General features: G+C 38.2%; 1 protein-coding gene across 2 annotated transcripts in view; it reads right to left on the bottom strand.

Moving 5' to 3' along the window:
* Window positions 1–22904, bottom strand: part of LOC126753112 (insulin-like growth factor-binding protein complex acid labile subunit) — a 241287-nt gene that overhangs the window by 49037 nt on the left and 169346 nt on the right. For both annotated transcript variants that reach the window (XM_050464287.1, XM_050464286.1), the window contains exon 4: window positions 7499–7628. In XM_050464287.1, the coding sequence (XP_050320244.1) occupies window positions 7499–7628 (130 nt within the window). The remainder of the gene's footprint in view (window positions 1–7498; window positions 7629–22904) is intronic.

The raw sequence follows: 22904 nt of genomic DNA, 5'->3' as shown, positions 1-22904 counted from the left end.
TTGAAATGCTTTGGTATTAAAAATGCTTACCACTTTGCCTCAATAATAATGCCAGTTCACATGTTTGTGTAGCATATTCAATAAAGAACCTATGATAATTTGTAATTTTGCAATGAATAAGGAAAAGCTCTTTTTGTAGCCAAAATAAACAGAATGTAACCAATCAAAAAGCGGACGCTCTCCCTCTGTTTTCTGATTGAATTCGTTTAAGTGTAGAGCATAAATATCCAGCCGAATTTATTATTTATGAGTTTGGAAGCAGGACCGAGCGCTTTCATGACATTTTGGGCAAAATGGAAAATTATGGTTATAGTATTCTTTATTTTTAACTTTTTAATACTTGGAAATCGGGCAGCTGTGAATTTTTGGTCTGTGAAAACTTCTTTTGAAATAAAATGCGGTGTTCGATGTATAACATGTGTATATTTCGTCGACAACCATTGAACAGCTTTGAAAAAACCTGCTGCTGTTATAATTGGGATATTTTTATTAAGCTTACAATTTTCTTTTGCAATTCTTTGAATGAAACACCAATTTACTAGCCGTCTTATTGGCTTCTTTTTTCAGCCTTTGCTATTAATTTTGTAGCATTTCGTGTGGTTACGCACCAATGCAATCACAGGTGTATTATTAAAGAAAAAATATTACAGAACCCATTACCATGACTTTAATCGATCAGTTTGTATGACAGTTATATGCTAAAGTTGTTCGATATCATCGATACCGACAAATGAGCAGCTGAGAAGGACGCAAAATGTGAGATCGATATCTCAAAATCCGCGGAACTGGATATCGTATATAGTATATAAAGAAAGATGTATAGTATACAAGGTCTGTCGCAAAAAAACATGACATTTTGTAAAAAGTTTAAGACAATTGGATAACTTCAATCGATGTTATCGATCGAAAAGTGACAGCAGCTTTTGGTCATCGGTCGTAAAATGCATTTTGAACAAAGAGCAAATATTAAATTTTGTTTTAAACTTGGGAAAACGTTTTCTGAAACATTTCAAATGATGAAAAAGTTTATGGTGATCAGTGCCTATTCCGTAGTAACGTGCCTGTTGCACGAAAATGCGCCGTGTCATCGGCTTTTTTGAGAAAAAACTCCATATTAACCATTAATCACTCACCCTACTCATCTGATCTGGCACCCCGTGATTTTTACCTATTTGGAAAACTTCATTTGCCCATGAAAGTACACTGGTTTCAGAACATTTCAGTTATCCAAAAGGCGACGACCAATACTCTCAAGAGCATTCCGAAAACTGACCTTAAACATTCTTTTGAAATGCTAATTGACCGGGCTAAACGCTGTATCGAAGCACAAGGAAACTACTTTGAATAAAAAAATATAACTTTTGAAAAATATTAATTTTTTGATGTTTTTTTAACAGTCCTGTTTCTTTTGCGACAGACCTTGTATATGTAAAGACAGACAGTTGCAGAATTTCTGTAAAGAATACAATTGGCAATAAAATCGTGGACATCGTGCCAAAAGTTTGTTGGACACGCCTTTGCTAAGAATTGCATGTAATAAACAAACAATCGGGTATACAGAATGTTTCAATCGGTGGATGTTTTAACCTGTTTTAGGCTGATATACTTCGACGCTAGCGTGATGCTGTTTCCACAAAAGCAGAAAGAAGCGTTAAGAAAAACTTTTGTGTGTGAATCGAAAATAAAATTTGTGTTAAATTTTAATTTCTTGCCAGAAATTTTAGAAGTTGTTTGTTAATTTTATGATCCGTTTCGAAATCATCTGCTATCAGACACAAGTTTATTGCAGGTTTACTCAATATAAAATATAAATATATTTAAATAATCAAAATCAAAAAGCGGTCTGCCTTATAAGAAGTTCAGATGCTTACGCCCAGGCGCGGATTTCCATCATAAGTGACATTCTGCGAAGAAAAGGACTTGGAGTTGCAAGTACAAAATTGTATAGTTTTCAAGTCATCAATAGGTCAAGGCAAATCACTGAAGCAATTGTCAAATTTATTTTAATGGACAGTAAGCTATTTTCCATGGTAGAAGAAAATGAATGCCTGCAGCTCACGAAGGAATTGGTTCCGCTTTTTAAAATCCTCGCAGAGAGGCAATAAAATTGCGGGTAGATGAAAAATATGAAGATTATCTTACATTTTCAACTAACGTGCTATATAACATATGAACTGAGAATATGGAACAGCAGTCGTTCCTTGGGGTAACAATGCACTTTTTAGCAATTTCCATTTGTTGAGTGGGACGTTGGGCGTAATCCAATTATGCGAAAATCATTCTGTAGCTTATTATAAAAAAATTGCCTCAGCTTCTCAATGAGTGGAACGCCTCCACAAATAAAGTTTCTGCTTCCGTGAAATTAAATAGAAGTTGGTTTGGCAACAAAAAAATTAAGTCCTTGCTTCGCAGACAACCTTAACTTGGTTGTCACGCAGGCAGTAGATAAGTTGATGGAAATGTCAGCTTTGATCACAAACGTGCGCGACATTGTTAAGTTCATTAAAAGAAGTGTTAATATTAATGAAGAATTGTGAAAGAAACAAATATATACTGGGGCTTCAACAAGTAATACTCTTTATATGATTCTTGATGTAAGAACGAGCTGAACTCCTGCTTTTATATGTTTCAGAGAGATTTGTCCAGTTAGAAAAACCCTATTGCTTTCCTTGAACAAAATAAAGAAGGTGATTGAGTTACAAAAATATTTTCACATGGTCAACAGGGATATTACCGCGGATAACACTAATAATATCAATGTTATCGTTAGCAAGGTTATACCTCTAGTAAGTTGTTTAATAGCCTTGACAGACGGCAGCGTTAATCCGGATTAACTGCGCACTAAATCAGATCCAAATTTGTAGGTGATAGACGGCAGCTTGCGAGTTTGAACTCTCGTAAACAGCTGATTGTCATTTTTACAATATTTTCAATGAAAATGGATAGAAGATAAACATTGCGGTTGTTAGCCGACCAAATTTTACAAAAACATATCAATGCGTTATTTTTAAAACTGCATCATAACATAAAACTTCTTATTTTTTATTATCGAAAATTTGGAAATCAGCTGTCCGTGTTGCTTGTTTTCCATTCACAATAGATTAACATTGGCCATTTTTAACAATTTTGCCACAACGAAAATGAAGCTTACTCTTTAAAATTTTGAGCATTAAATGGGAGTTAGCAACGAAATTATCTTCACTAACTCCTGAATTAATCCGGATTGATGCAGTTAATTCGGATTAACGCTGCCAGCTGCTATAAGTGAGGCTTTGACAAAAATTTCACCCAAAGATGCTATTGTAGGGGAGTTAAAAAATGAATTGCAAAAGAATATGAATTGAAGATTTGACAAACATGAATTATATTCAATTCTGCCGTTGGCTACTGCCTGAGAACTGAGATTTAAATTACTGCTTTTAAAAGATGCTCCGGTAAAAGCAAAATTTTATTTAAATTAATTATTTAAACATTTTCATAAATTATGTTAGGGATGCCGTTGGTATGTCGGCATTTTCGAATAAGTGTGAAACAGAACACTCGTTTGATATTTTGAGCCACCATAAATATTTAGCCCACAATAATAAAAAAATATGAAATGAAAGTTGTACAATTTGTCCACAATTACATCAATGGAAGTTGAAGTGCAAATGTGTCTTGTACATATCTGCTGTGGCTCCTATCAATCAGAATCCAATAGAATTGTAGGTTGATATGAAGAATTTTTTTCCACAGTTGTATAAACAGGCTTCTAAATATTTTCCTTGCTTCAGTTCCGAGTGAACGATGGCTTTCTAAAGCCGGAGCAACTATCACAGAGCAGAGAAATCGCTTGAGAGGGAAAATACTATCCAAGTTGTTGTTTTTAAATTCGGTTTCAAGTAAATAACTTTCTCCGAAACTAGCTTTTTATGCTCATTACTCGTATTCAAATACAAAGTTGAAACATACAATGTTGTTGTGATACATAATGTATCATTGGTCGATATTTCTTTTGAAAAAACATCGTTACATCGTGAATAAATGTTGACCCAAATATTGGGGAAAACAAACCACTGTATTTTGAAGTTTCAATTTGCACTCACACTCGCGCGAGTCTTTAAAAAATATAAGATGTGTTTGTTAATTTAAAATGTACAATTTATTTAGAATGATTCTTTATTTACAGAGCAATAGTTTAATAACCTATCGAGTCGAACTGTGTTGGATCGCTGTAAGTCGGCGCGGCTGGAACAATGTCGATCGAAGCAAGTGCGACACAGTGTCGAATAGAAAGTCCAAAATGGATCTTGATGTGCGAAGTGTAAAAAACGAATTGAGTTGGGATCTGTCGGATTTGTAGATCGAAGTAAATATGATGTCGACGCGGCGCAGTGTGTAAGCGAATGTAAAAAAAGCAGCGATGATCCAATCCTTTTGTTTGTTATTAGATAGTTGTCATCTGCTGTGGTGAAATCCAATTTGTTCCCAGGTGTGGTGTATTTCTTAGTGTAGTTGAGTTGTGCTAGGGTGCGCCAGTTTTTTTCGGATAGAGTGGGGGAGCCTTGACTCATTTAAACACATCGAACCAGCGATGTTTCACTTTACGGAATTTGCATCCGTACTTCGGAGCTGTTTGCGTCATCGCCAAGATTGTTTGTTGAGGCTTGGAATTAATTTTATATATTTATTATTTTTTTCATATGTCGAAGGAATAAGTACTAACCGTATAAAATGAACAAAGATAAATCATCAATTTATTAATCTTAAGAGTGACTAACTGTTTTTGACTTTTTATAGCAGGAGGAAGCATCGAATGCTGGATTGCGGAACTTTAATCCGCTAAACCTAACCTACTCCCAACTCATATCTCTCCCACGGAGCCACCTGATTAAGTATTACTTTATGGGGTATTACTTCATTTTTTTGACTTATGTATATTAAACTACCTATGTATGATCCCACTCGTTGATTTTTAAAAAGCCTTAAATATGAAAATTCCTTCCAATAAAGCTATATGTAAATTTTATTTTCTTGACCTGTGGACTCCAGATAAGTTCAGAAGAATCTACATTAACCCAACACAAATAACTTAAACTCTCTAAATTCGTAAGTATCTGTTGCTCAATGGTTCTCGCCTGCCAATTAGAGCCCTTTCTCTGGATATCAAGGTCTCTCAGGAACAATAAACTGGAACAAGCAAACTGAAGGTGAACAAGCAAACGAAGCTTCATTGTATCTCCAAAAGACAATTGTATTGACGATTCATTTATATGAACGAAGGAACGAAGAGGTGAAGCCTTAACGGTAGTACAATACATTGTAAGTATATACAGGCTTAATATCGTTTGTATCGCATTTCTCACATTATAGGGAAGCTTCGAGCTACGGTCCATGCTGGTTCACGGAAAATAAGGGCAAACCAGAACAAACAATTTCCCACAAATTATTATTTTTTTCATTTTATATGGCATTTAATCTAATATCGAAACTATCCAATTCAAGTGTTTGTGTGTACAATAGCGTCATCCTCTCTGACACCTCGTCGTTGAACTAAAAACCTATTTTACTAAAATTTCAGTATGTAAATAAGTCAAAGACATTTAGCGCTATTTCGCAACAATGCAACAAATCCGACTCAAGCTTCTGTCGCGCGCCAGTTACACGCGAGTTTCAGCATAAACCTAAAGTTGTATGCAGATTAATTCGGAAGCCGGTGCCATTGTGCGGCTTGGAGACGGAGGGTGGGGTGTCGTGCGGGGGAACCCTGAAGAAAAATTATTAAGCAACCAACAACCACCCTCTTTTTGCATTTTTTTCGAATTCATATATTTGTAGATAACCATACATCATGCGCTTTAGTTGCAACTGTGGCAAGTGCAGCTTCATTTAAAAGTTTTTATACCCTGAACAGGGTATATTAAGTTTGTCACGATGTTTGTAACACCCAGAAAGAAGCGTCGGAGACCCTATAAAGTATATACATATAAATGATCAGTATGTTGAGCTGAGTCGATTTAACCATGTCCGTCTGTCTGTCTGTCCGTCTGTATATATACGAACTAGTCCCTCAGTTTTTAAGATATCGTTTCGAAATTTTGCAAATGTCATTTTCTCTTTAAGAAGCTGCTCATTTGTCGGAACGGCCGATATCGGAGCACTATAACATATAGCTGCCATATAAACTGAACAATCGGAATCAAGTTCTTGTATGGAAAACTTTCACATTTGATAATGTATCTTCACCAAATTTGGTATAGATTATTTTCTGAAGCAAAAATGTAATCTCCAAAGAAATGGTGCAGATCGGTTAACTATAGCATATAGCTGCCACACAAACTGAACGATCGGAATCAAGTTCTTGTATGGAAAACTTTCACATTTGACAATGTATATTCACCAAATTTGGTATAGATTATTTTCTAAGGCAACAATGTAATCTCCGAAGAAATTGGTCAGATCGGTTAACTATAGCATATAGCTTCCATACAAACTGAACACATAGTTACTAAAAGAAATGAACCTGTGAAGGGTATATTAGCTTCGGTGCAGCCGAAATTAACGTTTTTTCTTGTTTTTGTTTCGCTTTTTGGCGTTGCTATACACAACAATGTGGCGCTGCTTTGGCGCACTGACACGCCTATATTGCTGCAACGCCTGCCATGTTGCCTCTTAAAATTTTTGAATTTTTAAGTCCTTGCAGAACTCATTTTTTAATGCACACACACACACACAATGCTAAGCACTTGTTGTTAGGGCTGCCTATAAACATATCACACGCACACTATTGCATGTGCCTTTATATGTATGCGTGCGTATGAATTCCAAGCTAGAAGCTGAAATATTCGAAATTCATGCTTGCAGTTTCGTTTTACATTTTTGCATTTTTAATTTTTCCGACATTCATTTTTCCCGATTTTTGCTTCATTCGCAATTTCTCGCTTGCAACAATTTCCGCTCATGATTTTTTATGCGAAATCCAGTGTAGTTGTTGCCACGCCTGTTTCTTTGCTGCCGCGGAATGGCAGCGCCACACGAATTCTCCGAAGGATGCAAAGCGTTAATGTGAATTGTAAAGTTTCTTCGCCGCGCGCATTGCCATTTGCATTGTGTGAACGCCTCTCAGCGCGCCATCACTTTCGGGTAGCGCGAGGTGGCGTAACAACGGCTTGGAAGCGTTTCATTGTGGCTGAAATTATGTACTGTTTACTTTTGTTGTGCGAAACAAAGCGCGTTCGCAATTCGTGCGTTTCATCATTGGCGCGATGCAAGCATAATCTCTTGTAATACTTCTTCTGCAGCGGCATTGTGTTAGCGCATTTAAGATATTTCGTTTATTACAGCAGTGACAATGCTGACAGGCACTGAGGCTGCTCGAGTACGTGGCAGTTTGCATGCGAAATTACCCCCCATTCATCGCAACGGTAAAAATTTACTTATAACATAAATTTAGCAATGATAATGCACCGCGCATTCTTCATTTTTCTTTAAAAGGGAAGAAATCGCTGTTGCTACTCACCTTTCGTACAAATCACCTGGCGGCGATTGTGCTCGTCCACGTTGCACGCGCACTCCGTCGGGCAGTTTTGGCCGGTGCCCGTCAGCACGGGCATTGCCAGCAGGCAAATCACGAACCACTGCAGCAGCATCTGGAATGAAACAAGCAAAAAGAGACGTTGAATCAGAGTTGGTATTTTATAATAACGAAGTCACTGCAAAATAAAATTAAAGAAAAATTCTTTGAGGAATTCGTAATAAGCAGTGAAACATGTTTCTTATTAAATAAGTAGTTCTTCAGGAGTTATGCTTAAAGTAAGTCAAAGTGTGAGTGCTCTAAGTTACAAAGTTCTATTTGGCAGGGGACTTGGTTCAATAAAAGTTACTTATGTGTATCTGATATGTTCACAGTACAGCTGCACAATAATTCATAGGAATGTTGTTCAAGAAGAAATAAAACGCTTATAATTTAATGTTGTGGACAATAATTTAGTTTTAGTGAGATAAGACTTTGCCATTATGTTTATGTTGCATTGGTTGGCCTGAATCCATTCCAGCCGAAAGACCCAATTTTCGACCTAGTTTTGCAGCATTCGTGGTGTATATCAGCAAGAACACGCTGTAATATAATGTATAGTCCACTCAAACGGAGACCTCACAATCTGCGCCAACTACCGTGAGATAAGCCTCCTCAACCTTGCATATAAGGTTTTATCGAGCGTATTGCGTGAAAGATTAAAGCGCCACTTCAACAGATTGATTGGACCTTATCAGTGTGACTTCAGAATTGGAAAATCAACAACTGATCAGTTATTCACCACCTGTGAAAAGATAGCACGAAAAGGAACTGCTTTTACCCCTCATAAAACTAATACAGCTGTGTCAACTGACGTTTAGCAATACCAAAAGCTCCACCAGGATCGGGAAAGACCTCTCCGAGCCGTTCGATACCAGACAAAGTTTCAGACAAGGCGACTACCTATCATGCGACTTCTTCAATTTAATCCTGGGGAAAATATTTTTAGCTGCAGACCAGAATCGAAAAGGCACAATCCTTTATAAGAGTGTACAGCTGCTGGTATACGCCGATGATATTGAGTTCTGCTTTCTACAGATTGAATAAGGGAGCGAAGCAAGTGGGTCTAGTAGTGAACGAAGACAAGACAAAATATCTCCTGCCATCAAACGGCTTGGCTCCCACGTCACTGTTGACAGTCATAGCTTGGAAGTCGTAGATAATTTCGTCTACCGTGGAACCAGCGTTAAGACTAACAATGTTAGTCTCGAAATCCAACGCAGAATAACTCAGTTGCGACTTCGGTCTGTATAGGAATTTGTGAAGTAAATTTATCTCTGGACGAAGAAGGGCCAAATTCTACAAGTCACTCCTCATCCTTGTCCTGCTATATGGTGGAGAGGTATGAAAAAGAGAGGTTGTGCTGAAGATTTATGTTCCTTTGTGCATTGGTAACGGCGAATACTGTAGTCGATACAACGATGAGCTCTACGAGATATAAGACATAGATTGATATAGTTCAGCGAGTTAAGAGACAGCGGCTACGCTAGGTAGATCATTTCGTCCTGATGGATGAAATCATTCCAGCTGTGAGAGTATTCGACGCAGTACCCTCCACTCCATTGGAAAGGGGAGGGAGAAGGACTTGGAAGCTTCAGTCTTGGTCAATAAAAAAGAAGAAGAATATGTAGCGCCGTCTGGTTGGAACCAAAATCCAGGTCAGTTCGTTATATGATAATGCAAAGTGTTACTTTTAGACATGTTGTTTTCAATAAGGTACTACGTTTTTTGGATTAGGTCTTTTTGGCAACTAGTGGCTGATTTCAATTAATTTTGGTTTGTGATTTCAAACTCCGGAACATAGTTTGTAAATTGTTCAAATACATTACCAAAGTAGTGATTCTATAAATTTTTTGGATGTGGATCCAGCACCAAGTTATCCGTGGCAAATCTACTTTGTCCGAGACACGGAATTTGTTGATTTTGATCGCAAGATGAAATGAAAATAAATTCATCTGTATTTTGATGCAATTTGTAATTTGATGTAATATAAAAAAAGAATAATACAAATCAATATCCTTTAACACAATTAATAACGCATATTCGAGCAGAAGTTAAACATCAAAATTGCACCACTTTTCAATAAGCTAGGAAACATTAATTAACTGGCACTATAACAAAACAGATTTTTTTTGTAAAATCAAATAAATAGTTTTCACGTACATGAATTACTACATGTATGTACATATATACATATGTATGAATTGTATATTATGTGACCACAAATGTCACAAATTATACAAAATAATTCATTTCAGAATTCGTAATAACGAGAGCAGTCATTCATCATGACAATTACTATGCTTGCGGACAATTTCAAGAAATTTATGCGTTTTCTGACCTCCCGTAAGTAGTTCACAGGTTTCAAATTGCAAAGCGCACTTTCGACTTGCGTGTCAACTCCAAATTAATTTCCCCAAAGCAATGCATCTAAGTCAAAATGGATTTGCATGAATTTGAGTGTATCAATTTCAGCTTCGGTTAATTATAATTGCAATGAAAAACTTAATAGAAAATTTAAATATTTTGATGCAATTTGCGACTTTACGCAGAAGATTGCCTATTTGAAAATCAAATTCAATGTGAAAATGAAAATATTTCACTACGTTAGAGAGTTGTTAAGATGTGGATAACAAAGAAGGGGATATTTATGAGCGGAATATTATGAATAAGTACTAACTAAAAAGTTATTTGCTTGGCTGAAATGGGGGCAAAGATCTGGTTCCATAAACCCAAAAGAACACAGAATGATGAAACATATTGTAAGCTTTAACTTTAACTTTGCTACACAATAAAGTTGCTTTTGAGAACCATTTGTGTCTTTTCGAACTTTTCGATATTACTTTTCTGGTGCGACTAGTTTTGTCTACAAAAAAGGCCTCAGTTTTGATGATGTCTTCATTCCTTTTCATTGAGCCTCCTCTTGACGTTTGAGAAAAGGAAAAGGTTGTTGGCAGTCCGATCCCGAGTATACGGTGGAAGCAAGTTCAAACACGATTGGAAAAAATGTTGCCATAATTTTGATTTACTTTTGAAACGGTAAATCGAGTGGTTCTAATTTCGCCCGGTACTCTCTTACCACAGAACTTTCGTATTCTCAAAAATTGATAAACGATTTGTTTACGATTTTGCGTAATTTTGATAACTGTAGAGCATCCGCTATTTTGATCAACCTTATGCTATGATCATCCAAATTCAGTTTGGGGATTTTTTGTTATTTTCCAACCACATGTCTTCACTCGTCTGTTTTTTATATCCAAGACTCGGGCAGATCAATATTTTTTTAAACGATTCAAATATTTTCTAGCCACTGAAGAGAATTTCAATTTTGTGTTTACCTTTCATAATGGAATGAGCTTGTAGCTTTTGACAGACGTTTCCAACAGATTTTGCTTGAATTGATGGTGCAATGGTGATGGTGTTTATTTCGGCATTTTCACTCTGCACATCCCTTTCTACGTTTCGATTTTCAGCACAGCAGTTGCGTGAATTAAGCTCAAATTAAGCCATTAGGCATTGGAAACTTTTTCAAAAGCTTGGCTGAGCCTTTCCGGTGAGCAGCGGCAGCAGCAGAGAGCCACACAAGCAACGAAATACGGACAAAACAGCTTACAACTAAAAGCCAGCAATCAACTGCCAAATGCCACTAACAAACATAACATCAACAACAACAAGAGCAAAGTATGCAACAAATCAGCAAACCCAATCGACTTGCAAACCCACACTGACTAGCTGAGAACTCACAGGCGCTTGCCGACTGAACTATTCATTGCATAAAAGAGCTGCCATCTAACAGTGCGGGAGGAGGCGGAGCCAAAGTGCAGAGAGCTGCTATTAAGACCTGGTAGAAGCGGGAGGAAAGCTTGTTGGTGGCAAAAAGAAATTTGCTTAAATGTTATCGGTATCAACTTTCAACGCTGAGCAGCACTTAAGCAGCTGCTGCGATGACGTTGGCGGCGACGCTGACGTCAAAGTCAAAGGCAAAGTGGCAGTGACAATGCTGAAGAAGACTCGGATTAGAAGACTTCCTGTCACTGTGCAGGCTAAGCGTTCGATTGTTATTGTTGCTGAAGGCGCAAGTGATTATGTGTGAGTGTATGTGTGAAGGGGAAATGGTAATGATGAGACAGAACAGTTTAGCGAAAAAGCATCAACTGCAAAGTGGCAAGTGGCATGCAGCATGTGGCGAATTCGGCAGCAAAGTATTGAACGGTTGTTGTGAATGGTGAATGGCAAGCCATGAATGCCTTTAGCCGAACGTATGTGGCAAGAGCTTAACTTTTTTAGAAAGGCAACGAGTCGACGCGCGAATGTATTGCATAAAAGCCGGTATGGAGGGCCGCTTGAAATAGGATATGTTAGTCAATTACACGTGCCATTGGCTCTTTTGATGCGAGCACGTCACTGAAAGGTTAAGTTCATGACCGCTGCCACACTGTGTACACGTAGCGTCAGTTCGGCGTGCGTTGGTTGGCAGGCTGCGTGTAATCGAATATAATAAATCAAATAAAGCGGCTTCTTGTGTGGCAGTGAAGTGTTCATTGTATTAAAGACCACGGCAATTTGACCGCCAACCGACGTGCAACAAAGCACCAAAATTAGTTGCAAGCGACATACAACTTACTGCTTATTATAAGAGCAGGGAAATGTGAAGTAATTTAAGAAAACTTAAAAAAGTTTCTGATCAAAGTCGTCTTTAGCCAGATTCCATTAACTAAGTGATACTCTAACTTCCATAACTCGTTTGAAAAATATGTGTTCTGCAGGTCTACATAGAAGCTTTCTGATATTTACCAGTGGATCGAAGTATCGCCAACGTTCGCAGAAATTCATTTGAATTCCGATTAAACAGCGTCACGCCCGGCGAGAGAGCCGATTGCGTATCGCCCACTTTGCATGATCGACACGATGGCCAGAATGTTGGAAACACTGGTTTGCACACACCTAGAACGTCACCTAGAAAAAGAGTCTCCGGGGTCCACAGACGCAGTCGGAAAAGTAGCTGACATTGCGGCCAAGAACATAGTGGGCAACAGATGGATGCATGGCGATAAACTCGGCTTACTGGCCACATATACTGAGGGTATTAGAGGCAAGAAACACCCCGAGGTATCTGCTGGGAACAATTAGCAGCTATTTGTGTGACAAACTATTGCTATACGATCGGTATCGCAGGTCCAAAAAAGCTACATTGTGGGTTAACATAAGGCTCCGTATTAGGTCCATTACTAAGGAATGTGCTGTACGATGGGGTGCTACGCTGTCCAAAGAAGCACAGATAATTGGCTATGCGGACGATATTGCCGTAACGAACGTGGCTAAAGAACGAGGTTCAATTTCAAGGTGCACACTGAAAAAGCGGCTATAGTGACTGCGGTCCTGTTGACCTGGATTGACAGACGACACGGTGAGACAGACTTATAAAAGGCTGTTTCATGGAATAATAGCACAAATTTGGCCACGATGACGAAACACAAAATACCTTCTGAGGAAATGTCGCGGAAAACGCAGAGCACATCTCTTTCTCCCGCTCGAAGTGTGTAGTGAAGAGAACCACCACAATATTTCTTTTATAAACCAGTAAAAATTATGATCCATTCGAAAACAGCGAAATTCGGACAACAATAGACATATATTATTTGCTCCCAACGATAAGAAAAAATGGTTTTCATTCCTAGCGCCTTACGCTCAGGTAATAATTATAGACTGCCAAGAGCTATTGAACTGTACCCTAGTTTATCTATGTATTACTTTGATCTCGGCACAGCTCAGTCAGCTAGTCATACTAATCAATAAAACAACTGATAAAAATGTTTGAAATCAGTCTATATTGACGCCTACTTTTATTGATAAAGTGATAAGGGCACTTTGGCAGCGCGTTCAATGAATTCTAAAGAAGTAATTTTAGTTTCAAATTGCCATGGGCGACAAAGAGAGTCGAAACCCAGCCCAAAAAATAGTTCCATCCCGAAAGGGCAAAACAAAATCTAAACATCTCAGCTACAATCCATGAGCCACAACTTCTAAGTTTCTTATGAGCAAACTGCCACTTTAAATTTCTAAAAGTCTCTCACTTTTGTTACCTACGTGAATCTGAGTTCCATACATACATCTACGGCGTTGTCTCTCCCAAATTGGTGTCGAGAACACTTAATCACACCTCCACGAGATAACGAAAACAAGCGACTGCAGCACTTGATCAATAGGCAAACAAGAATTAATGTGTGCACTTAGTTTCTAAAGTTCTTCCACGGAGGTTACGTGGTGAAAGTGTGGGAATACGCGTTGTGTAATTAGAAGCTTGAGGAAGCTGTAAAGGATTCCATTGCGCTCAGAACAAATGACAGCCCTATTAAAAGCATAACACCAGCGCATATGCACAGCCAAGTGCACTTAAGTTCAGATATATGCGAGAGAATGTAAAGAAATGTTAATGCACATGCATTTGGCCTAACCGCTGTTCTGCTTATGCAATTAGGTAGTTCACCGTTCGGAATTGATAAACAGCTACACAGGAAGGGGTTATCAAAAGGGAATTTTATCGTCGCATCTACTAAGATGTATTGGTTCAGTGCAGTGCTGACTTGAGAAACGGCAAACAATTTTAATTGAGTTCGATGAATGAATGACTCTGTTTTTCTCTCCTCTATGAAACATGATACAGACCGACACTAAACAATCAGCTACTTTAAAAATTGGACATTGAATCGTAAACTTTTAGAACACTTTTGGAAGTAGTAAGATATCGAATATCAATAATTCCCAAAAAAATGCTTTGATTTACGTAATACTTTGACAAATTTGAAAAACTGCTGTCATGATTGCCAGCTCGAACGCACCCGAAAAGTTAAAATAATAAACGGGCATGCCGAAGCATCTTTTAACTACCTAGATCCACAAGCCCGATACGTAAATTTAGTGTCAATGTGCTGACTATCGAGACGCATGGTACGATTCCTAAAGACTATGAGTTGGCCACACAAGAAGGACAAGCGGCAGAAGCCATAAATTTAGATGTTGTTCCAAAATAATTCATTTCATTAATTATACGTTAGTGTTGAGTGTTGATCTCTCCCCAAGTCGGGGGATCACACTTAGTCTGTACATAACATCCCATGAAAAACCATATGAAAACTCTTGTATCTTGGTATTAGCTATCGGCATTGCGTCCTTAAACTATACAAATCTACTTAGCTGCTTTATTTAATTTCCGCTACTTTATCTGGATATCTAACAGTATAAGATTCGAGGTTTTTTGCCTTGATCTAGCAAAGACGGCACATAAGATAAGGAAGCGTTTATATGATTCGTGGTTGTATTCTGATTTCGCTCATTTTCACAATAGAAGATAAGGGTATTAGAACAATGTTATGTACCGAATTTGGTTGAAATTGTTTAAGTAGTTCATAGGATAAAGGATTTTACGTAAAGGTGGGCGGCGCCACACGCATTGTCCAAATTGTATACCGGAGTCTCTGCAACCTCGCCGCGTCATCTCGGTTGTAAAGTTTATTGGTTATTTTTCAGCATAACCATTATATGGGGAGTAAGGGGGTGATCACTATTTAATCAACTTTCCTTGCTTTGGAGGAGGTGCCAAAAGTATTTAGCTTTTAGGGGTTTGGAAGATATGTACGTTAAACCAATTAAGGGGTGGGCCCACGCCCAATTTTTAATATTTTTCAGCCTATAGATGCTTCTCAATCTTCTGTAGCAAATTACAGTTTTGTGTCTTAATTTGGAACTTAGTAACAGTACTTTATAAAATTGACGATTAACAGTCAGAGATTTGACTTTCGTTGGAATATTGAAAGGATCAGTGAAAATCATTTGGAAAGATTATTTGAACCTAAGAAAGATAAAAGCACAATTGGTTTCAAAATCACTAAATTTTTTTAGAAGACAGTGTCGCGTTAATGTTTGTGAAACAATGCTTTCCGACTACCAGAATGTCATGAAACGTATTATCACTGGCGATGAGTCTTGGAGCTATGCTCACGACCCAGAAACATAGATCAATCGATATCGTACCGCAATCAGCGTATTCGCCTGATTTATTTCCGCGCGACTTTTAGCTATTCCGCAAACTCAAGCGACCGCTCCAAGAAAACCCTTTTGAGTACCCTTTTGAGTAAACTGAAGACATTGAACGTGAACCGCTACGCGAATTTAAGACTTCTCCGGAAATTGCCATTAACAACTGTTTCCAGGATTGGGAAAAACGTTGGCACAAACGTTGTATTGGGGCTAAGAGGGATCACTTTGAGGGGAACGAAATTAAGAATTTTAAAATTATGAACAAAGTCGTACTATTTTTTGTCCACAGTTACATTAAATAATTTCCTTCCAAACCAAACCAGAGCTTGAAAACCTCGAAGGGAAGTGATCAGAAAAATATTATAACATAATATAATATTTTACATAATTTTCGATGCTATTTTCGGACTTAATATTTGCCTTCCAACCACTGCAATAAATGCCAACACAGCATTTGTACTGAGCCGGGAAATTAGTTTTGAAGCGCTTTTCTGTGTTTTATTTTTGTTTTTTGTTTTTTTCCATTACTTTTTTTTAGAAATTAGGCCAATTTAAATGGCCCCAACCGCCTTACGTCCACCAGTTTTGTACAGTTTTGCTATGGGCTTTATTGTTGTTGTAGCCATTGATGCGCATTAATGTAAATAGCAGGCAACTTGTTCCCCATTTTGTTATTGTGAATTATATCCAATTTATTATTTGAAATAATATTTCGAGCGTGAATGTAATTTATCAATTTATAGTCCGCCAGCCGACGCTATTCAAAAAGTGAAGCAGCGTAATATTCAATATTCCGTTATTCCGCCGACGGTCCCACATTTGCCGCACGCCACCGTTATCCTTTCTGGTCGCCGGCTACGCTTCGGGCTTGGCGCTATTGGTCCGGCGCTGGTTGTAGGGTTTTTGGTGGCTGGTAGTTAAGTGGCTTGGGGCAGGTGCCGCGCATTATTCCCATTCACGGCTCGAGCTGCTCACTTCAGCGGAAAACTGTAATTGCCAATAAATGTGTTCATGAATTTTAATGTCGGCTATTTTTCGGCAAAATGCTGAGAGCACCGTTAAAGGATAAGCATAATTCATTTGAAGGTTGCATTCTGTTTTTGTTAGAACATTATTTATTTAGCAGTTTATTGTGGTAGTTCGAGGCTTCGTTGGGAAAGCTGGGATACCTTTTGCGCAGAGGGAAGGCTTTACCGGTGGGTATATTGGTATGGGTTAATTTCACTGGCCTTGGTGGTTTTGTGCCTGTCTACAATTTGCAAATCATGTGCTGGAAATTGTTGAGAAATTGTTCCTAATTGATGACCTTTGAACGTGGAATATTTTGGTACCAAAGAGTAGTGTTATGCATGTGTTATCTTTTTAATAAATAAACTTTGGTATTCTTAACACTTCTAATGACGGTTTCAAATATAGTTCTTCCATAGCTTTACTTTTAGTTACTGGATCACTTTATTTATTAAATTTAAAAAAAAATCAAACAGCTGTTAATGCCTTCAAATTAGAAAGTATAATAGTGATGAAGGTCATTCTATAATCTCTGCAGTTTTAAAAGTTATAGGCGTATGTAAGAACCCTAACTATCTTTCAAATGTCTTGGACGAAAGTTCTTATATACATTGGGATAAGCACCGGAAAGATCATTGAATACACCATCGTTCTGGACGACCTTTAACCGCTTAAACTGTTGAAAATATTAAACAAGAAAAAACGTTAACTTTGGCTGCACCGAAGCTGATATACCCTTCACAGGTGCATTACTTTTAGTAACTATATGTTCAGTTTATATGGAAGCTATATGCTATAGTAATTCGATCTGAACAATTTTTTCGAAGATTATATTATTACCTTAAGCAGTAATCCATGTTAAATTTCGTGAAGATACCACGTCAAATGCGAAAGTTTTCCATACAAGCCCTTGATTCCGATCGTTTGGTTTGTATGGCAGTTATATGCTATAGTTCACCGATCGGAACAATTTCTTCGGAGATTACATTGTTGGCTTAGAAAATAATCTGTACAAGAACTTGATTCCGATCATTCCGTTTGTATGGCAGCTGTTATGTTATAGTGATCCGACATCGGCAGTTCCGACAAATGAGCAGCTTCTTGAAGAGAAAATGACGTTTGCAAAATTTCGAAACGATGTCTTAAAAACTGAGGGACTAGTTCGTATATACAGACAGACGGACGGACGGACAGACGGACAGACAGACAGATATGGCTCAATCGACTCAGCTCAACAAACTGATCATTTACATATATACTTTATAGGGTCTCCGACGCTTCCTTCTGGGTGTTGCAAACTTCGTGACAAACTTAATATACCCTGTTCAGGAAATAAAAGCAGCAGGATGTGGTGCTTGAAAATCTTCATGCAAGTGTTAGAGAGATAACAAGGAAGCTCGACGTCTCCCGTGAGTCCGTTCGAATGATTTTGGGTATAGTTTGGGTATGAAACGCGTTCTTGCTCGACTCGCCCTGGTAAAGCTGAATTATATTCTAAAAGAGTCTCATTGGACATGCTACATATGTAGATCATATGAATGCCATTCTCACATTCATGGGGAGTATTATAACTGCCGGAGAAACATAGGTTTATGAGTTTGGCGTGCAAGCATGTCAACAATCATCAAAATGGAGGAAAAAAAACGAGCCGAAAACAAAGAAACCACGTCAAAGCCGCACAAAAATCAAGGTGATGCTTTTGTATTTTCCAATATCCGTGGTTTGGTGCAGCATGAACTTGCTCTGGAGGGACAGACGGTCAACAAGGAGTTCCATTTGGCCGAATTCAAGCGTTTTCGTGAGAACATCCGTTGAAAACGGCCGGAATTATGGATGAACAATTTATCGATTTTACGCGTTGATAATCGCTAGAGCTACGACTGTGACCGAATTTAAGGCTCAAAACGCAATGGGTACCATCGATCAATCATTCATCAGATTTGGCTCCATGTAATTTTTTTTTGTTACCAAAACTGAAATTATTGCTCCATGGAACTATTTTTCAGTCATTCGAAGAGATAATACAAAATTCGCTTAAGGAGAGGAAGGCCATCCCAAAAAGTGCTTATGAAAAGTGTTTCGAGGACTGAAAAATAGTTGACATAAGTGCATTACATCTGGTAGGGACTACTTTCAAGGCGACAAAATAAATAGTGATGAATAATTAAACATCTTTTATTTATAACTTCCGGGTACCTTTTTGTCACAATTTAATTTATGATATGAAGTAAAACAGCATTATTTTATACAACAAATTTGTTGTTATTGATCGTGTTTCTCTCTTTCAATAGTTTCGAATTCAACTTTATATGGAAGGTTGCAGTGTTATAACCAGTCTACTAGTGGCTAAATCATGCAAAGCTTGTAATAAAATACGAAAAATCTAAACACAGAGCTTTCATAGTAGACTGTACTAACTCGGGCAAACCAAGCAACAACTCAATTATTATTTAATATGATATATATGTATACATTACAATTGATATGGCAACATTGCACACAATTTAGTCACTGAACTGGAAACAATAAAAATGCTAACGGCATAACTGCTCAAAAAAGTGCGTTAGTGAAACATATTAAAGGTTTAAAATCAGCTTCCAGTCACGTGCGCGCCACATTAGATTCATCGATGATTTGTATTGCGATGCCAGCGGCAATATGTCAAATTAATCGCTGTGAATTTTAAGTAATTGGATTGGCGCCGTTCGTCGACAATCAATTGGAGTTCAAAATAGAATCAATAAATAAATAAATTATGACTGTTTGTTAATTGATTGACTTTGCACGTCTGATCGTAGCTCCAGCGAACGTGTTGGAAATATATAATTTATAGCTCATTGAACTGAATGGATTTAAAATCCACTTTAAGCTGCGAGTAAAAGCAACAAATATGTTTTTGGCAAAATGATAATTAAATTTAAAGCCTTGCTGCATTTTACTCGTTCAGTATCAGACCCCTTGCAAATTGCGCAAAACTAGAATGCGTGCTGCTTGTTTGCTTTTGTTGTAGCGCCGTGGCGGGTCAGTGTCACAATTTCTCGCGCCACCCTCGCACTTTGCCGCGCTAAATCTTCAGCGGCATTACACTATTGTAGGGGCAAGCATAAAGTGTTGTAATCGTCGTGTCTTTCTCTTTGACCTTGTGCTGGGACAAGCGTTTGCAAATTGCAGAGCGAAGGCGGAGATATGCTTGCTTTCCTTGGCTGCTGAAATATACGCGTTGTCAGCCCTGTTGGAAATTTTTACAGCAAATAAAGGATATGTCTGTGTATACAAATTGAAATATGTAATTGATTGTGTCGAACTGAGGTCATTAAATAAAAAGTAGAATTTGCCCGCGTTAAGGGTTGCCTGTCGTAAGAGGCGACCAAAATCCATAAGCATGCCCATATGTCTGCATTTTTTGGCTTGTTTGGAAATTTTAACATAGTCTCCATCAGAAATAGTGCTATAATATAAGGTGCTTTCCAAAGTAAACAGGACTTTTTGAATCTAGCACCCCCTGGTGACGCCATCTATATGTCGACTGGTGTGTTAGAATCTGCTATCTTTATCGATTGTCCAGTGATGATTTCATGACATTTCATTGATTGCAAAAAGCTGAATTAAAGCAGAAGGAGACTATTTTGAATAAAATAAATTGATTTTGCCGAAAAAAGACCTTTTGTTCTGTTTTTTTAAGTCCTGTTTACTCTGGAACATACCTTGTACTCATCTTGAACTGATATCATAGACTTTGAATAATATTCCTTCTAATAAATGACATTTGAAGTTCAAGCGACAAATGTCACCAGTCATTGAGTTTGATGGGTGCTCAACTGGTAGTAGCAAAAGCTATACGGTCTGACCGGTGACTTATTTCTGATACCACGTCGAGCCACGTTAGCCCTTGGAAATCGCTCCAATCTGCTCATTGGGTTTGGCCCTTCACGGAGATACGTGGTGGCTGTGCTTTAAACCTAAAGGCAGGTAAATTGAAAATTTAGTTCAGTGTGAAGTCCCACAGCACAACAGATATTTAAGGTCGGCCTCGAACCCGACCAGGTTAGAAAAGGTGTCCCTTCCACCCAACCAAATGGAACCAAATAATATTTATGTACAAAAAGCATGCTCTATTTGCGGCGCTGGTCTACGCATTATTTTGATCTATGCCCTTTTAAGCACCATGGCGTAAGGCCGTCGCTGGTAGCAAGGACTTTGTATATTCTTAAAGAAATGTAAAAAATTTTGGAAATATCGTTTAGAATTTTGCTCCATTTTCGAAGTCTTGTGTAACGTACTTATTGTTTGAATATTCCTACAGACCTTTTTCACTTGGTGTATTCCAACACTTAAGTTGTTTAAATGGATACAACCGCACACATAGCAAACACATATAAATAGCGAAAGGTAGAAACCGTGTTACAACAATTTTGCTAGTTATCTGCTTAGTTATAGGGCAACACCCACCGACACACACTTACAAGCACATGGAAATAGCCGCTTTAATGGCAATCTCTGCAGCTTAAAAGTAGAGCATAATAATGTGTGCGCGCCTAGGCGCTCGCTCCAAATTTTTCAATATCACAGCAAGTTGAACGCTCGCGCTCACTGCTCGCGTGAATACAAATATGTGGTTGCATGAATGTGTGTGTGGCGCACGTGATGCTACTTGCCCACAAATGCGACAACTGCATATTACAAACGCTTTAAATACAAATATGGAGGTTGACACATACATACATATGGAGATGGAGATGGAGACGATTGAAGCTGTTAAATGCTCCTCCCTCCGCCGCACGCACACACCCACGCACAAAAGCTAAACGAGTCTGCGAATTCGTGCACGTACTATTTAAGTAATCGCTACAAACGCTTTCCACACCAGCGACAAAGTGAAAGCGTTTACCAAAGTTGGCTGCCGTACGACGTCCGCCTGACCAGGCGCAATATATTGCCAAAGGTTGTAAGGCAAGCAAGTCGCTCGTGAAGCAGCGCAATTACACGGGCATCTTCCCGCCTACTTCGGCTTAAGCCGCTTATTACACTTGTCTCTCCTCCCATGAAGTGGTGAAGTGGACGTGTGACTGGCATAGTTTGGCTGCAGCTTACCGCCTAGTCTACAAACGTGTCTATTTGTCTCTCGTGTTACACTTCCAAGCGTTTGTATCATGTCCAGATGCATGTATACATAAATATCTAGCAACCCAGAATATTGATAAAACGAAAATTTGGAGAACTTGTTGTCGCACGTGATGATTTTAAGGTTTGTGACGGAACTCCTTTTAAATTGATGTAAATACCGCACGTTTTCAATGGGATGCTGTCAAAATAATTGACAGAGTGTGGTTTTGTAAAGCTTTAATAAATACGGCTAATGAAACTATGGATTAAATGGCTATAAATATTTCTGTGTAGTTGAAGTTAATGCGGATAAAAGTGTGATTGATGATTTTTGACAATACCAGAGGGGGGTAAAATTATTACATGCTTAAAATTCTTCTCTTTTGATATCCGTGTTGTAAGCCAGTTCAATCACAAATATTTCTAACCGTTTGCGGATTTCAGTGCGAGGGTTAGAGTCCTTTTGCTTAGATAAGATTTCGTTGTTAAATCTACATTTCTTAAACCTTAAAACGAATTGATATGTTAATTTAAAAATTGCACGAACTGTACATTTCATGTTGATAAGTACATTATGACAAAAAATCACACGGAAATTGCAATTAAGTCTACCGGGTAAATGATATTTCAAACAAATGTAGTTTGCTAAGTTGGTAGGAATACCTTTAATTACCACTCCAAATAATAGGTTGTCAAAAAGTCTTGCGGTATTTACGCTAGTTGGCGCTGAAAGCACGTAGTTCTAGTTTTATTCGTCGCATCGGGTCATGCTGTACCCTTTTGGAAAGTTCATTTCACGATACAGTTTCCATTTCCACCGCACAAGGATGGTTTCAACGTTTTCGTTCTGGTGTAGAGGTGGTCGAAGATGCGCCACGCTCCGGAAGGCCTGTCGTCGAAAATTGCGATAAAATCGCTGAATTGGTCGAAAGAGACCGGCATAGTAGCAGCCATAGTATCGGTCAAGAGCTGGGCATGAGTCATCAAAGATTCATTTCAATTTCAATAAAAAAAAATCAATAAAAATACCGCAAGACTTTTTTGACAGCCCATTATGAGCGCGATTTCAATTTTAGCAAAAACACAAACCTATGTGTGGCATAAAGCCTTCAAAGACGTTCGAGAGATCATTGAAGACTGGATGACCTTCGATCTCCTCAATTGATGAAAATATTAAAAGAGTGAAGGATAGATATGGGGCTTG

Source organism: Bactrocera neohumeralis, chromosome 3 (genome assembly GCF_024586455.1).
Source record: "Bactrocera neohumeralis isolate Rockhampton chromosome 3, APGP_CSIRO_Bneo_wtdbg2-racon-allhic-juicebox.fasta_v2, whole genome shotgun sequence".
Classification (NCBI taxonomy): domain Eukaryota; kingdom Metazoa; phylum Arthropoda; class Insecta; order Diptera; family Tephritidae; genus Bactrocera; species Bactrocera neohumeralis.
This window is presented reverse-complemented; position numbering and strand designations above follow the sequence as displayed.